The following is a 17,996-nucleotide window of genomic DNA, read 5'->3' on the forward strand; positions in this document are numbered from 1 at the left end:
TTACTGATCCCTGTATGTCATTCTGTTATTCCTGTGTGTGTGATAGTGACATGGTTATTACTGATACCTGTATGTCATTCTGTTACTCCTGTGTGTGATAGTGACATGGTTATTACTGATACCTGTGTGTCATTCTATTACTCCTGTGTGTGTGTGATAGTGACATGGTTATTACTGATCCCTGTGTGTCATTCTGTTACTCCTGTGTGTGATAGTGACATGGTTATTACTGATACCTATATGTCATTCTATTACTCCTGTGTGTGTGATAGTGACATGGTTATTTATTACTGATACCTGTATGTCATTCTGTTACTCCTGTATGTGTGATAGTGACATGGTTATTTATTACTGATACCTGTATGTCATTCTGTTACTCCTGTGTGTGTGATAGTGACATGGTTATTACTGATACCTGTGTGTCATTCTGTTACTCCTGTGTGTGTGATAGTGACATGGTTATTACTGATACCTGTATGTCATTCTGTTACTCCTGTGTGTGTGATAGTGACATGGTTATTTATTACTTATACCTGTATGTCATTCTGTTACTCCTGTGTGTGTGATAGTGACATGGTTATTACTGATACTTGTGTGTCATTCTGTTACTCCTGTGTGTGTGATAGTGACATGGTTATTACTGATACCTGTATGTCATTCTGTTACTCCTGTGTGTGTGATAGTGACATGGTTATTTATTACTGATACCTGTATGTCATTCTGTTACTCCTGTGTGTGTGATAGTGACATGGTTATTACTGATACCTGTATGTCATTCTATTACTCCTGTGTGTGTAATAGTGACATGGTTATTACTGATACCTGTATGTCATTCTGTTATTCCTGTGTGTGTGATAGTGACATGGTTATTACTGATACCTGTATGTCATTCTGTTACTCCTGTGTGTGATAGTGACATGGTTATTACTGATACCTGTATGTCATTCTGTTACTCCTGTGTGTGTGATAGTGACATGGTTATTACTGATACCTGTGTGTCATTCTGTTACTCCTGTGTGTGTGATAGTGACATGGTTATTACTGATACCTGTATGTCATTCTGTTACTCCTGTGTGTGTGATAGTGACATGGTTATTTATTACTGATACCTGTATGTCATTCTGTTACTCCTGTGTGTGTGATAGTGACATGGTTATTACTGATACCTGTATGTCATTCTATTACTCCTGTGTGTGTAATAGTGACATGGTTATTACTGATACCTGTGTGTCATTCTGTTACTCTTGTGTGTGTGATAGTGACATGGTTATTACTGATACCTGTATGTCATTCTGTTATTCCTGTGTGTGTGATAGTGACATGGTTATTACTGATACCTGTATGTCATTCTGTTACTCCTGTGTGTGTGATAGTGACATGGTTATTACTGATACCTGTGTGTCATTCTATTACTCCTGTGTGTGTGTGATAGTGACATGGTTATTACTGATACCTGTATGTCATTCTGTTACTCCTGTGTGTGTGATAGTGACCTGGTTATTACTGATCCATGTGTGTCATTCTGTTACTGCTGTGTGTGTGATAATGACATGGTTATTACTGATACCTGTATGTCATTCTGTTACTCCTGTGTGTGATAGTGACATGGTTATTACTGATACCTATATGTCATTCTATTACTCCTGTGTGTGTGATAGTGACATGGTTATTACTGATCCCTGTGTGTCATTCTGTTACTCCTGTGTGTGATAGTGACATGGTTATTACTGATCCCTGTGTGTCATTCTGTTACTCCTGTGTGTGTGATAGTAACATGGTTATTACTGATACCTATATGTCATTCTATTACTCCTGTGTGTGTGATAGTGACATGGTTATTACTGATACCTGTATGTCATTCTATTACTCCTGTGTGTGATAGTGACATGGTTATTACTGATACCTGTATGTCATTCTGTTACTCCTGTGTGTGTGATAGTGACATGGTTATTACTGATACCTGTATGTCATTCTGTTACTCCTGTGTGTGTGATAGTGACATGGTTATTACTGATACCTGTATGTCATTCTGTTACTCCTGTGTGTGTGATAGTGACATGGTTATTTATTACTGATACCTGTATGTCATTCTGTTACTCCTGTGTGTGATAGTGACATGGTTATTACTGATACCTATATGTCATTCTATTACTCCTGTGTGTGTGATAGTGACATGGTTATTACTGATACCTGTATGTCATTCTGTTACTCCTGTGTGTGTGATAGTGACATGGTTATTACTGATACCTGTATGTCATTCTGTTACTCCTGTGTGTGTGATAGTGAAATGTTATTACTGATACCTGTATGTCATTCTGTTACTCCTGTGTGTGTGATAGTGACATGGTTATTTATTACTGATACCTGTATGTCATTCTGTTACTCCTGTGTGTGTGATAGTGACATGGTTATTTATTACTGATACCTGTATGTCATTCTGTTACTCCTGTGTGTGTGATAGTGACATGGTTATTACTGATACCTGTGTGTCATTCTGTTACTCCTGTGTGTGTGTGATAGTGACATGGTTATTACTGATACCTGTATGTCATTCTGTTACTCCTGTGTGTGATACTGACATGGTTATTACTGATACCTGTGTGTCATTCTGTTACTCCTGTGTGTGTGATAGTGACATAGTTATTACTGATACCTGTATGTCATTCTGTTACTCCTGTGTGTGTGATAGTGACATGGTTATTTATTACTGATACCTGTATGTCATTCTGTTACTCCTGTGTGTGTGATAGTGACATGGTTATTACTGATACCTGTATGTCATTCTATTACTCCTGTGTGTGTGATAGTGACCTGGTTATTACTGATACCTGTATGTCATTCTGTTACTCCTGCGTGTGTGATAGTGACATGGTTATTACTGATACCTGTGTGTCATTCTGTTACTCCTGTGTGTGTGATAGTGACATGGTTATTACTGATCCCTGTGTGTCATTCTGTTGCTCCTGTGTGTGTGATAGTGACATGGTTATTACTGATACCTGTGTGTCATTCTGTTACTCCTGTGTGTGATAGTGACATGGTTATTACTGATACCTGTATGTCATTCTGTTACTCCTGTGTGTGTGATAGTGACCTGGTTATTACTGATACCTGTGTGTCATTCTGTTACTCCTGTGTGTGTGTGATAGTGACATGGTTATTACTGATACCAGTATGTCATTCTGTTACTCCTGTGTGTGTGATAGTGACATGGTTATTACTGGTACCTGTGTGTCATTCTGTTACTCCTGTGTGTGATAGTGACATGGTTATTACTGATACCTGTATGTCATTCTGTTACTCCTGTGTGTGTGATAGTGACATGGTTATTACTGATACCTGTGTGTCATTCTGTTACTCCTGTGTGTGTGTGTGTGTGATAGTGACATGGTTATTACTGATACCTGTATGTCATTCTGTTACTCATGTGTGTGTGATAGTGACATGGTTATTACTGATACCTGTATGTCATTCTGTTACTCCTGTGTGTGTGATAGTGACATGGTTATTTATTACTGATACCTGTATGTCATTCTGTTACTCCTGTGTGTGTGATAGTGACATGGTTATTACTGATACCTGTATGTCATTCTATTACTCCTGTGTGTGTGATAGTGACCTGGTTATTACTGATACCTGTATGTCATTCTGTTACTCCTGCGTGTGTGATAGTGACATGGTTATTACTGATACCTGTGTGTCATTCTGTTACTCCTGTGTGTGTGATAGTGACATGGTTATTACTGATCCCTGTGTGTCATTCTGTTACTCCTGTGTGTGTGATAGTGACATGGTTATTACTGATACCTGTGTGTCATTCTGTTACTCCTGTGTGTGATAGTGACATGGTTATTACTGATACCTGTATGTCATTCTGTTACTCCTGTGTGTGTGATAGTGACCTGGTTATTACTGATACCTGTGTGTCATTCTGTTACTCCTGTGTGTGTGTGATAGTGACATGGTTATTACTGGTACCTGTGTGTCATTCTGTTACTCCTGTGTGTGATAGTGACATGGTTATTACTGATACCTGTATGTCATTCTGTTACTCCTGTGTGTGTGATAGTGACATGGTTATTACTGATACCTGTGTGTCATTCTGTTACTCCTGTGTGTGTGTGTGTGTGATAGTGACATGGTTATTACTGATACCTGTATGTCATTCTGTTACTCATGTGTGTGTGATAGTGACATGGTTATTACTGATACCTGTATGTCATTCTGTTACTCCTGCATGTGTGATAGTGACATGGTTATTACTGATACCTGTGTGTCATTCTGTTACTCCTGTGTGTGTGATAGTGACATGGTTATTACAGATCCCTGTGTGTCATTCTATTACTCCTGTGTGTGTGATAGTGACATGGTTATTACTGATACCTGTATGTCATTCTGTTACTCCTGTGTGTGTGATGGTGACATGGTTATTACTGATACCTGTATGTCATTCTGTTACTCCTGTGTGTGTGATAGTGACATGGTTATTACTGATCCCTGTGTGTCATTCTGTTACTCCTGTGTGTGTGATAGTGACATGGTTATTACTGGTACCTGTGTGTCATTCTGTTACTCCTGTGTGTGTGATAGTGACATGGTTATTACTGATACCTGTGTGTCATTCTGTTACTCCTGTGTGTGTGATAGTGACATGGTTATTACTGATACCTGTATGTCATTCTGTTACTCCTGTGTGTGTGATGGTGACATGGTTATTACTGATACCTGTATGTCATTCTGTTACTCCTGTGTGTGTGATAGTGACATGGTTATTACTGATACCTGTATGTCATTCTGTTACTCCTGTGTGTGATAGTGACATGGTTATTACTGATACCTGTGTGTCATTCTGTTACTCCTGTGTGTGTGATAGTGACATGGTTATTACTGATACCTGTATGTCATTCTGTTACTCCTGTGTGTGATAGTGACATGGTTATTACTGATACCTGTATGTCATTCTGTTACTCCTGTGTGTGTGATAGTGACATGGTTATTTATTACTGATACCTGTATGTCATTCTGTTACTCCTGTGTGTGATAGTGACATGGTTATTACTGATACCTATATGTCATTCTATTACTCCTGTGTGTGTGATAGTGACATGGTTATTACTGATACCTGTATGTCATTCTGTTACTCCTGTGTGTGTGATAGTGACATGGTTATTACTGATACCTGTGTGTCATTCTATTACTCCTGTGTGTGTGATAGTGACATGGTTATTACTGGTACCTGTGTGTCATTCTGTTACTCCTGTGTGTGATAGTGACATGGTTATTACTGATACCTGTGTGTCATTCTGTTACTCCTGTGTGTGATAGTGACATGGTTATTACTGATCCCTGTGTGTCATTCTGTTACTCCTGTGTGTGATAGTGACATGGTTATTACTGATCCCTGTGTGTCATTCTGTTACTCCTGTGTGTGATAGTGACATGGTTATTACTGATCCCTGTGTGTCATTCTGTTACTCCTGTGTGTGATAGTGACATGGTTATTACTGATCCCTGTGTGTCATTCTGTTACTCCTGTGTGTGATAGTGACATGGTTATTACTGATACCTGTGTGTCATTCTGTTACTCCTGTATATGATATTGACCTGGTTATTTCTCTCCTCTCACTGTAACTAAATCCTCATTACTCTAAAGGCCTGATACAGAGGTGACTCAATGGCCATCGGTGCTGCGTGTTCTTCCGCAGCGAATCCGACAAGTTATGCAAATGTCACAGCCACCGCCTTCTCACATTCAACGCTTGCGTCCGAAGTTGCAGCATCGAATGAACATTGGTGACACCTTGGGACCTCTGAGAAACCCTCTGGCTGCTCACAGTTCCTGTAGCAGACACAGGGGCCAATGACACTGTGACGCCTGATTCATTACGGACCGCAACTGCGATTACGTGTGCAGTTGGGCGTACTGCGCATGCGCAAAGTTATCTATGATCGCACTGCGATCGCAAACACCACGTTGACCCATCGCAGAGTGACTGACAGGAAGGTCGCTTTTGGGGGTGGTCGGCGAAACTCAGGCGTGGTAGTGCGTTGGAACGCCGTTACTGGGGCGTATATAAATTTGCCACTCCGATGGCATACGCAGCCTGAGCTCACTGTGTACCGGGACGTTAGTGATCTCTGAGTAAGGTCTATCCTGGTGTTTGTGTGCGTGAGGATCCAATGTTAGATGATGGTACCGATGACACGCAGCCTGACCTCTCAGGAACTCATTCAGAGTCGGTCGTAAGCGGCCGCTCGGTCGTACGCATCCGATGTGTCCAAACCACACATGCGTACGGTTAGTTGTGCGCATGTGTGTACGAGACCTTGCGATCCAAAATGCTGTCGATCGTACGGCTTACGAGCAGGAAGTGGCTTCCGAGAGTTGATTGACATGAAAGGCCGTTTGTGGGTGGTGACGGGGGTGGTGGTCTAAAAACGCAGGCGTTCCTCACCGTTTTCAGGGCGTTTTAGGGGCATACATAAATTTCCTGCTACGACCGACATAGAAGGCCGGAAGTAGTAAAACGTCACTCTGCGAGCAGGTTAGAGGCCGGCTGATCGTACAGCTTGAGGTTGGGCATGTGCTCTCGCAAGCCCCAGAGTTCAATCGATACTATCGAATGTTATTGATGTTAGGATTGATGTTTCTTTTTTGAGCCACACAATGCAAGCAGCTAATAATCATTTGTTGTAGCTAATAACACTGCTAATTGGCTTGTAATTAATTCAGTTGCGTTTGCATTAGAGAATAATAAGAATAAACGTATATCATGGGGATGGCTTATTCTATGCGGTTTTTTGTTTATTTTTTTATGTAATTTGCGCACAACACAAGCGGCCCCAACCAGCAGAAGAAAATTAACATACAGCGACAGACAACGACTGACTCGATCGCTAGCTGCTATCACTCGCTAGCTAGAGGAGCTGTATTGTTCATGTATGGGCGTCACTTTGGTTGCGACCGACCGGCCGTGCGATTGCTTCCTTTTTCAGTTTCTCGGTTGTTATGCGTCCGGCCTAGCGGCCGCTTACGACCGACTCTGAGGTCCTCACTGTGTACAGGAAGGTTGGTAATCTCTGAGTAAGGTCTGTCCTGGTGTAAGTGTGCGTGAGGCTCCGATGTTACTCGATGGTATCGATGGTTTCGCAGACTTGCTAGGTATTCTAGATGTGAGTAAGGGGATGTGGGTGTCTTTATGTTGTGCTGTGACGGCATTGCGGTTGCAAACATTATTATATTTTTGTAGCGTTCTGCGTGCACAATCGCAGCTGCGATCCGTAACGAATCAGGCCCTGTGTCCGCAGATGCAGTCGCTGCTCGCGACACCCCCCTGAAATGGTTGCGACATGTCTGCGTTTTTTACGCCAATCCGCCAAATGGTCATTGTCAGTCAGTTATACTGCGACCGCCGTCACAAGACCATCGCAGCACATGCGCAGTGTGGCTCCCAAGCACATTGGTCATTTGCCAAGGAATCTAAACTGCGTCCAGCTCTGCGTCAGGTCCTAATTGTCCTCCTGTGTGGAGTAGATGGGATCATGTCACACAAAGAGCAGGCCGGGATGGGATCTTTAGTAGGGATCTCAGAAGGGGCAGGTGTTACACTGGGGGACGATCCTTCAGTGTCCGGCAGGTGATCCGCTCATCAGGTCTACATTTTGTAGATAGACAATGTTTGTGCAGATAATTGAAGATAGACAGGCAATAGGTCGACAGGGACTGAATGTCGACAGTATCTAAAGGTCGACACACTAAAGGTTGACTAGTAAGAAGGTTGACAGGTACTGAAGGTCAACCTGGTCATTAGGTCGACACACAGAGGGTTCGAGTTAGGCACCAAGGTTAGGGTGAATATTAGGGCTAGAAAAAAGAAATAAAGGTGTCGACTATATGAGTGTCTACCTAATGGCCATGTCGACCTTCAGTAACCGTCGACCTTTAGTGTGTCAACCTTCAGTCCCTGTCGACCTATTCCCTGTCTATCTTCCATTGTCTATCTAGACAATGTAGACCTAATGATACACACCCGTCTGGCATTACCACCAAATGATGATCAATGACACACACATAACTTTATTTATTGAACTTTATATAAAATATAATGTTTTTCTCTTGTCCACAAGTTACATAGTTGGTCATTTTCCTGGATCAGCATTTAGATTAGTCGCCGACTCACATGCCTCCCAAACTTTCTTGTTGACGGCTGGATCCCGAGTCTTCTGGGAAGGCTGCACAATGGAACATTCACTTTCAATGTACTTTCCTGTCAGCCCCTCAGCCTCCTCCGATACTGCGCAGTAAATGGTGCTGGCAGCCCCCTCATCTGAGCTCTAAGATTGAGAGAAGTCAGGAAAGAGATGGGTGAGGCAGGACAGGGAATGGGGGGAGGCAGGACAGGGAATGGTGGGGGGAGGCAGGACAGGGAATGGTGGGGGGAGGCAGGACAGGGAATGTATGAGTGACAGGACAGGGAATGTATGAGTGACAGGACAGGGAATGGTGGGGGGAGGCAGGACAGGGAATGTATGAGTGACAGGACAGGGAATGTATGAGTGACAGGACAGGGAAAGCACAAGTGAGTAAAGACAGGAAATGGCAGGTCAGTACAAGTAAGGCAGGACAAGGAATATAAGAGTAAGGCAGGACAGGGAATATAAGAGTAAGGCAGGACAGGGAATATAAGAGTAAGGCAGGACAGGGAATATAAGAGTAAGGCAGGACAGGGAATATAAGAGTAAGGCAGAATAGAGAATATAAGAGTAAGGCAGAATAGAGAATATAAGAGTAAGACAGGACAGGGAATATAAGAGTAAGGCAGGACAGGGAATATATGAGTAAGGCAGAATAGGAAATGGTAAGGCAGGGAATGTACGAGTTAGGTAGTACAGGGAATTTACGGGTGAGGCAGGATAGGAGGGACGGATAGAGACTTCTCTTTTAGGGGATGGTGGCAATTTAAGAATGAATCCTGGCTCCTCCTCTTTCCAGTCATTACTCCTCCCACTACCAGTCAGCCCCCTCCCATTTGCAGTCCCAAATCTTTTTTAGTTCTTCAGTGTAGTGCTCGTTAGCATTTTTTTTTGCTGCTAATCCATTATGATAGTGCAAACATTATATTATTTACAATCTGCCTGCTTAGTTGACATACAGGATTGGGGTTCTATTCATCATGTTAATTATGGAGGTATGAACGGACTCCGATAATTGACATTTGAACTCTTAGCAAACGCCGGAAAAATTCAGCATTCCTGATCCAAAAATCAGCTGTCTCCCCGGATAATTTCAGAGCAGTGTAACTAGTGCGCCTGGTCACGCATGCACACAAGAGCCCAGACATCCAGTGGAAGGAGCCGGACAGGGGTGGAGGCATCTGAAAGGATCCTTCTTCAAGACCCAGCACTCCTTCCCATAGGAAAGGAGCAGGCTGGGAGCAGGAACAAGCACCATCTGAAGTTGGCGAATGCTCCCGCAGTCAAGCTCCAAAAATAATGTAATTCGCTCCCCATACTAGTGTATGGGGACAGCGGCCATTCCGGGAGAGGAAGGTAATCAGGAGATATCTGTGATACTAGTGTATGAGGACAGTGGCCATTCCAGGAGAGAAAGGTAAGCAGGAGATATCTGTGATACTAGTGTATGGGGATAGCGGCCATTCCGGGAGAGGAAGGAAAGCAGGAGATATCTGTGATACTAGTGTATGGGGACAGCGGGCCATTCCGGGAGAGAGAGGTAAGCAGGAGATATCTGTGATACTAGTGTATGGGGACAGCGGGCCATTCTGGGAGAGAAAGGTAAGCAGGAGATATCTGTGATGCTAGTGTATGAGGACAGCGGGCCATTCTGGGAGAGAAAGGTAAGCAGGAGAGATCTGTGATACTAGTGTATGGGGACAGCGGCCATTCCGGGAGAGGAAGGTAATCAGGAGATATCTGTGATACTAGTGTATGAGGACAGCGGCCATTCCAGGAGAGAAAGGTAAGCAGGAGATATCTGTGATACTAGTGTATGGGGATAGCGGCCATTCCAGGAGAGGAAGGTAAGTAGGAGATATCTGTGATACTAGTGTATGAGGACAGCGGCCATTCCAGGAGAGAAAGGTAAGCAGGAGATATCTGTGATACTAGTGTATGAGGACAGCGGCCATTCCAGGAGAGGAAGGTAATCAGGAGATATCTGTGATACTAGTGTATGAGGACAGCGGCCATTCCAGGAGAGAAAGGAAAGCAGGAGATATCTGTCATACTAGTGTATGGGGACAGATGGCCATTCCGGGAGAGGAAGGTAAGTAGGAGATATCTGTGATACTAGTGTATGAGGACAGCGGGCCATTCCGGGAGAGGAAGGTAAGCAGGAGATATCTGTGATACTAGTGTATGGGGACAGCGGGCCATTCCGAGAGAGGAAGGTAAGCAGGAGATATCTGTGATACTAGTGTATGGGGACAGCTGTCCATTCCGGGAGAGGAAGGTAGGCAGGAGATATCTGTGATACTAGTGTATGGGGACAGCGGGCCATTCCTGGAGAGGAAGGTAAGCAGGAGATATCTGTGATACTAGTGTATGGGGACAGCGGGCCATTCCGGGAGAGGAAGGTAAGCAGGAGATATCTGTGATACTAGTGTATGGGGACAGCTGTCCATTCCGGGAGAGGACGGTAGGCAGGAGATATCTGTGATACTAGTGTATGGGGACAGCGGGCCATTCCTGGAGAGAAAGGTAAGCAGGAGATATCTGTGATACTAGTGTATGAGGACAGCGGCTATTCCGGGAGAGAAAGGTAAGCAGGAGATATCTGTGATACTAGTGTATGGGGATAGCGGCCATTCCGGGAGAGGAAGGAAAGCAGGAGATATCTGTGATACTAGTGTATGGGGACAGCGGCCATTCCGGGAGAGAGAGGTAAGCAGGAGATATCTGTGATACTAGTGTATGGGGACAGCGGGCCATTCCGGGAGAGAGGTAAGCAGGAGATATCTGTGATACTAGTGTATGGGGACAGCGGGCCATTCTGGGAGAGAAAGGTAAGCAGGAGATATCTGTGATACTAGTGTATGGGGACAGCGGCCATTCTGGGAGAGAGAGGTAAGCAGGAGATATCTGTGATACTAGTGTATGGGGACAGCGGGCCATTCCGGGAGAGAGAGGTAAGCAGGAGATATCTGTGATACTAGTGTATGAGGACAGCGGGCCATTCTGGGAGAGAAAGGTAAGCAGGAGATATCTGTGATACTAGTGTATGGGGACAGCGGCCATTCCGGGAGAGGAAGGTAATCAGGAGATATCTGTGATACTCGTGTATGAGGACAGCGGCCATTCCAGGAGAGAAAGGTAAGCAGGAGATATCTGTGATACTAGTGTATGGGGATAGCGGCCATTCCAGGAGAGGAAGGTAAGCAGGAGATATCTGTGATACTAGTGTATGAGGACAGCGGCCATTCCAGGAGAGAAAGGTAAGCAGGAGATATCTGTGATACTAGTGTATGGGGATAGCGGCCATTCCAGGAGAGGAAGGTAAGCCGGAGATATATGTGATACTAGTGTATGAGGACAGCGGCCATTCCAGTAGAGAAAGGTAAGCAGGAGATATCTGTGATACTAGTGTATGAGGACAGCGGCCATTCCAGGAGAGAAAGGTAAGCAGGAGATATCTGTGATACTAGTGTATGAGGACAGCGGCCATTCCAGGAGAGGAAGGTAAGCAGGAGATATCTGTGATACTATTGTATGGGGACAGTGGGCCATTCCGGGAGAGGAAGGGAAGCAGGAGATATCTGTGATACTAGTGTATGAGGACAGCGGCCATTCCAGGAGAGGAAGGTAAGCAGGAGATATCTGTGATACTAGTGTATGGGGACAGTGGCCATTCCGGGAGAGGAAGGGAAGCAGGAGATATCTGTGATACTAGTGTACGGGGATAGCGGCCATTCCGGGAGAGGAAGGTAAGCAGGAGATATCTGTGATACTAGTGTATGAGGACAGCGGCCATTCCAGGAGAGAAAGGAAAGCAGGAGATATCTGTGATACTAGTGTATGGGGACAGCGGGCCATTCCGGGAGAGGAAGGTAAGCAGGAGATATCTGTGATACTAGTGTATGGGGACAGCGGCTATTCCGGGAGAGAAAGGTAAGCAGGAGATATCTGTGATACTAGTGTATGGGGATAGCGGCCATTCCGGGAGAGGAAGGAAAGCAGGGGATATCTGTGATACTAGTGTATGGGGACAGCGGCCATTCCGGGAGAGAGAGGTAAGCAGGAGATATCTGTGATACTAGTGTATGGGGACAGCGGGCCATTCCGGGAGAGGAAGGTAAGCAGGAGATATCTGTGATACTAGTGTATGGGGACAGCTGTCCATTCCGGGAGAGAAAGGTAAGCAGGAGATATCTGTGATACTAGTGTATGAGGACAGCGGCTATTCCGGGAGAGAAAGGTAAGCAGGAGATATCTGTGATACTAGTGTATGGGGATAGCGGCCATTCCGGGAGAGGAAGGAAAGCAGGAGATATCTGTGATACTAGTGTATGAGGACAGCGGCCATTCCAGGAGAGGAAGGTAAGCAGGAGATATCTGTGATACTATTGTATGGGGACAGTGGGCCATTCCGGGAGAGGAAGGGAAGCAGGAGATATCTGTGATACTAGTGTATGAGGACAGCGGCTATTCCGGGAGAGAAAGGTAAGCAGGAGATATCTGTGATACTAGTGTATGGGGATAGCGGCCATTCCGGGAGAGGAAGGAAAGCAGGAGATATCTGTGATACTAGTGTATGGGGACAGCGGCCATTCCGGGAGAGAGAGGTAAGCAGGAGATATCTGTGATACTAGTGTATGGGGACAGCGGGCCATTCCGGGAGAGAGAGGTAAGCAGGAGATATCTGTGATACTAGTGTATGGGGACAGCGGGCCATTCTGGGAGAGAAAGGTAAGCAGGAGATATCTGTGATACTAGTGTATGGGGACAGCGGCCATTCTGGGAGAGAGAGGTAAGCAGGAGATATCTGTGATACTAGTGTATGGGGACAGCGGGCCATTCCGGGAGAGAGAGGTAAGCAGGAGATATCTGTGATACTAGTGTATGAGGACAGCGGGCCATTCTGGGAGAGAAAGGTAAGCAGGAGATATCTGTGATACTAGTGTATGGGGACAGCGGCCATTCCGGGAGAGGAAGGTAATCAGGAGATATCTGTGATACTCGTGTATGAGGACAGCGGCCATTCCGGGAGAGAAAGGTAAGCAGGAGATATCTGTGATACTAGTGTATGGGGATAGCGGCCATTCCAGGAGAGGAAGGTAAGCAGGAGATATCTGTGATACTAGTGTATGAGGACAGCGGCCATTCCAGGAGAGAAAGGTAAGCAGGAGATATCTGTGATACTAGTGTATGGGGATAGCGGCCATTCCAGGAGAGGAAGGTAAGCCGGAGATATATGTGATACTAGTGTATGAGGACAGCGGCCATTCCAGTAGAGAAAGGTAAGCAGGAGATATCTGTGATACTAGTGTATGAGGACAGCGGCCATTCCAGGAGAGAAAGGTAAGCAGGAGATATCTGTGATACTAGTGTATGAGGACAGCGGCCATTCCAGGAGAGGAAGGTAAGCAGGAGATATCTGTGATACTAGTGTATGAGGACAGCGGCCATTCCCGGAGAGGAAGGTAAGCAGGAGATATCTGTGATACTAGTGTATGGGGACAGTGGCCATTCCGGGAGAGGAACGGAAGCAGGAGATATCTGTGATACTAGTGTACGGGGATAGCGGCCATTCCGGGAGAGGAAGGTAAGCAGGAGATATCTGTGATACTAGTGTATGAGGACAGCGGCCATTCCAGGAGAGAAAGGAAAGCAGGAGATATCTGTCATACTAGTGTATGAGGACAGCGGCCATTCCAGGAGAGGAAGGTAAGCAGGAGATATCTGTGATATTAGTGTATGAGGACAGCGGCCATTCCAGGAGAGAAAGGTAAGCAGGAGATATCTGTGATACTAGTGTACGAGGACAGCGGCCATTCCGGGAGAGAAAGGTAAGTAGGAGATATTAGTGTATGAGGACAGCGGGACATTCCAGGAGAGGAAGGTAAGCAGGAGATATCTGTGATACTAGTGTATGAGGACAGCGGCCATTCCATGATATCTCCTTCTTTACCTTATTGATGAATGGCCCGAAAACTTAATTTCTACAAAAGCAGGTGAAAATGTTCATTTCTTCTTCATTGTCAACAGGGCTCCACAGGGAGACATTGGGGTGTAGGTGGAACTTGAAGGACCGGACACCAACAGCAAAGCTTTTCAATCCCAGGATGCTCTGGTCCTTCCCCCTATACCCCGCCCACAGCCTGAGGGCAACTCAGTTTCATTTTTTGTCCCACAGGAGCTGGATCACCATTATAACAGTGGGGCGGCTATTAAGCAGCCCAAGCTTATATTTATGATTTAATTTTATTTAATTTATTCTAACTGAGCAGCAGCGCAAGGCAGTCCTTTGTGTGTCTGCACTGCTGCTCCATCACCCCTCCGTGGCGCCGTGACACCAGCCCTTGGCTAGGTACTCTGGGTTCCAAGAGGGACCTAGCTAGCAGGGCCCCAGACTTATTATTATTATTATTATTATCCTTTATTTATATGGCGCCATATGACTTCAGCCAGGACTCAAGGGGACTGGTAAGGGGGATCTCCGCTGGCGGGCATCCGCTTCTATGCGCAGTCTTGCCTCCGGTCTCAGGAGACAGACCAAAGGCGCTAGTGTGGACATCGGTGCGTCCGGGACTCCACTAGACCACCAGGGCACTACAAGCACTGGCGCAGGGCAACGGTTAAAGCCAGGGTACCAGGTGGTTAATGTCATCATAGGGGAGAAGGTGCTCTCCCTACGTCCCCTCCCCCAGCTCAGGGCGACATTCCACTGCGGTCTTGCAGCTCCCTGAGCTGCTCCTCCCTCACCCTCCGCCCCCTCTGAGACTCACGGCAGCCATTTTCTGCATCAGGTCTCCGGGAACGCTGGGTCCAGTCTCCTTGTATACCTCTCCCAAGGCCCAGGTTTATACAGTGCTATATCCTACCAGCCACTGCTGGTAGTTGATTTTAGTGCCCACTGCAGTTATATTGTATATTCTGCATTGTATGTGGTAGCGCTGCTGTCTGTTTTCCTATTATTGTCAGCTTATACCTTTCCCTTTATGCTACTATAATGACACTAGTATACTAAGCGTATACGTACAGGAAGCCGGTGGACACAATGCCGACCGCCGGCTTCCAGACTACTTAATCCCGGGTGAGGGTTACATGACAGGCGTCTAAATCTAGACACCTGTCATTTAACCGACGCCGGGAAACCGGTGCCCGGCATCCCGATCGAAGGGATGCCGGGCACGGACTGCCGCGTGGGGAAGGAGGGTTAGGTTTAGGGCTCCCGGGGGGGGGGACTTAAGGTTAGGCACCCCCCCCCCGGGAGGTTAGGGTCAGGCTAGGGAAAGAGGGACAGGGTTAGGGTTAGGCACCCCCGCGGGGGACTTAGGTTTAGGCGGCGGGGAAGGGGGAGTTAGATTTAGGCACCCTAAAGGAGGGTTAGGGTCAGGGGGTAAAATTAGATTAGCTATACTTACTTTTAGGACGATCAGGATTTCCTCCTCTGTCGGGCTGCCGGTGCTGGGATTTTCGGCCAGCGGTAAATCATACCGAATGCATACTAAGGTATAGGGGGTTCACTGCACTGTGTCAGATTGTGTGTTACATTGTTCTTGCAGCTATGTCTGGCAGAGGCAAGAATAACAAGCAGCCTGATGCTCCCCCCACTCTGGTGTCCTGCAAGTCCTGCTCAGCAGGCTTAGCTTCAGAGGACCTCATTCAGGATGGTCTTTGTGCATCTTGTTATACTGCCCCGGGCACATCAGCCCCGGTGTCCTCTCCTCAGGACCCACCCTGGGCTACTTTTTGACAGGTGCTGTCAAAAATTGCGGACCACCTAGCTACAATAAAAATGGTATTTTTTGAGATTTAATGATCCCTGTACGTGAAATACATAGATGGGGAAATGAACATCTGAACACTATCTGGGACTGATCTTGTGGAATAAAGAGGACGTATACTCACAATTGTGGATGGAACTGTTCAGTCACTACCTTGATATATATCTCTTTTTTTAGATTCTTTTATGGATTAAGTTGGGACTTTTTTTTTATATCCTGTGGAAAATTAGCGCCATTCCCTTGACCATTTTTATTGTTTTTTGTTGGGAAGTGGTAAAATCCCTCGGTTGTGGGAGGCTGTTTTTTCCTATACAGTATATCTGCGCAAACTTGCGATTTATTATTATATATCTGCTCCCATACTTAGACGATCTCTTGCTGTTGGCCAGGTCCCCAGAAATTTTTCACCCCCATCTGCAGGTAGCCATTGCCTTTCTAAAAGCGCACGGTTGGCTGATCAACTGGAAAAAGTCTTTCTTGACACTTTCCCAAAGAATGGTGCATCTGGGAGCTCTCCTGGACTCTCAGGTCCAGGTGGAACGGGCTGCCCCATTTGCTCAGATCCCAGACGATGGACCTCTCCCTGGAGGTTCGCCTGTCCCTAGCCTGGTGACTACAGACATCGCACTTAAACAAGGGACATTCCTTTTGGATCCTGGACAGGGCACTCCTCACCACGGATGTAAGCATCCATGGGTGAGGCGCAGTGAGCACTTCTTCCAAGGCTGCTGGACTCCAGCCGAGGCGGTCTTACCAGTCAACATCCTGGAACTTCAAGCCATCACAGAGCTCACACTCTGGCTCAGGATATTCTTCAGGGCAGGCCAGAACAAGTACAGGCCATGGCAGTGGCATACCTTAATCACCAAGGAGGCACTCAAAGCCGGACAGCAATGGCAGAAGTGTCCTGCATTCTCACATGGGCCGAACGCCATCTCCCAGCCATCTCCGTAGTGTTCATCCCAGGAATTCTCAATTGGTAAGCGGATTTCCTCAGCCATCACGACGTGCATGCAGAAGAGTGGTCTCTACATCCAGAAGTCTTTCAGTGCCTGATGGACAAATGGGGTCTACCGGATGTGGACCTCCTGGCCTCAGGACACAACCACAAACTTCCAGCACATGGAGCCAGGACAAGGGATCCCAACGCGGCCTTCATGGTTGCATTATCTGTGAAGTGGACCTTCCACTTGGCATACCTCTTCCCTCCAATATCCCTTCTTCCTCGGAAGTTCACAGAGCTGTTGGTAGATCCGGCTTGGCCTAGATGCCATTGGTCCCTCCAAACTTCAAAGTCTCTCCATAGACGATCCTCTTCAACTTCCTCTAAAACCTGTTGTCTCAGGGTCCCTGTCTACATCCAGACCTCGCCCGCCTGTCTTTAATGGATTGGCTCTTGAGACATCCCTCCTAAGGGATGAGGGATTTTCTAGCTCTGTGGTCCAGACCATGCTCAGAGCACGTAAACCGGCCTCGGACAGAATTTATCACCGGGTATGGCATACATATTTCTAGTGGTGTACTCCTAGAAACTATGACCCTCAAGTTTTTAAGGTTTCTAGAATTCTTGCCTTTCTTCAGGCTGGATTGGATCTTGGAGCCTACCTAGCATCTCTGAAAGTGCACGTCTCTGCTCTCTCCATCTGGTTCCAGCGCAAGATTGCTCCTCTACTGGCTGTTCACACCTTCCTGCAAGGTGTTCTTCATATACAACCCCACTATGTTCCTTTTGTGGCTAAGTGTGATTTGTCAGCGGTTCTCCACGCACTTTAGGAACCTCCATTCGAACCCCTAGAATCAGTAGATGTCAAGTGGCTCACTGAAAAGACTCTGTTTCTTATGGCTATAGAATCTGCCCGTAGGGTATCAGATTTTGGAGCACTTTCTTGTTGCTCCCCCTTTTTTAATCTTTCATTGGGACAAGGCCCTTCTTAGAACGCGCCCGGGTTTCCTTCCCAAGGTGGTTTCTCGTTTCCACTTTAATAGGGAGATTATGGTTTCGGCCTTTCAATCACCACATCTCTTGGCAGG

General features: G+C 46.1%; 1 protein-coding gene across 1 annotated transcript in view; it reads right to left on the bottom strand.

Annotated features, from left to right (window-relative positions):
* Positions 1-8,072: 8,072 nt before the first annotated feature.
* Positions 8,073-17,996, bottom strand: part of LOC148501717 (retinol dehydrogenase 11-like) — a 121,882-nt gene continuing 111,958 nt past the window's right edge. The window contains exon 6 of the mRNA XM_088450059.1: positions 8,073-8,334. Coding sequence (XP_088306185.1) covers positions 8,140-8,334 — 195 coding nt within the window. The 3' untranslated portion in view covers positions 8,073-8,139. The remainder of the gene's footprint in view (positions 8,335-17,996) is intronic.

This window comes from Taudactylus pleione, unplaced genomic scaffold (genome assembly GCF_031769625.1).
Source record: "Taudactylus pleione unplaced genomic scaffold, aTauple2 ptg000505l, whole genome shotgun sequence".
Lineage (NCBI taxonomy): Eukaryota > Metazoa > Chordata > Amphibia > Anura > Myobatrachidae > Taudactylus > Taudactylus pleione.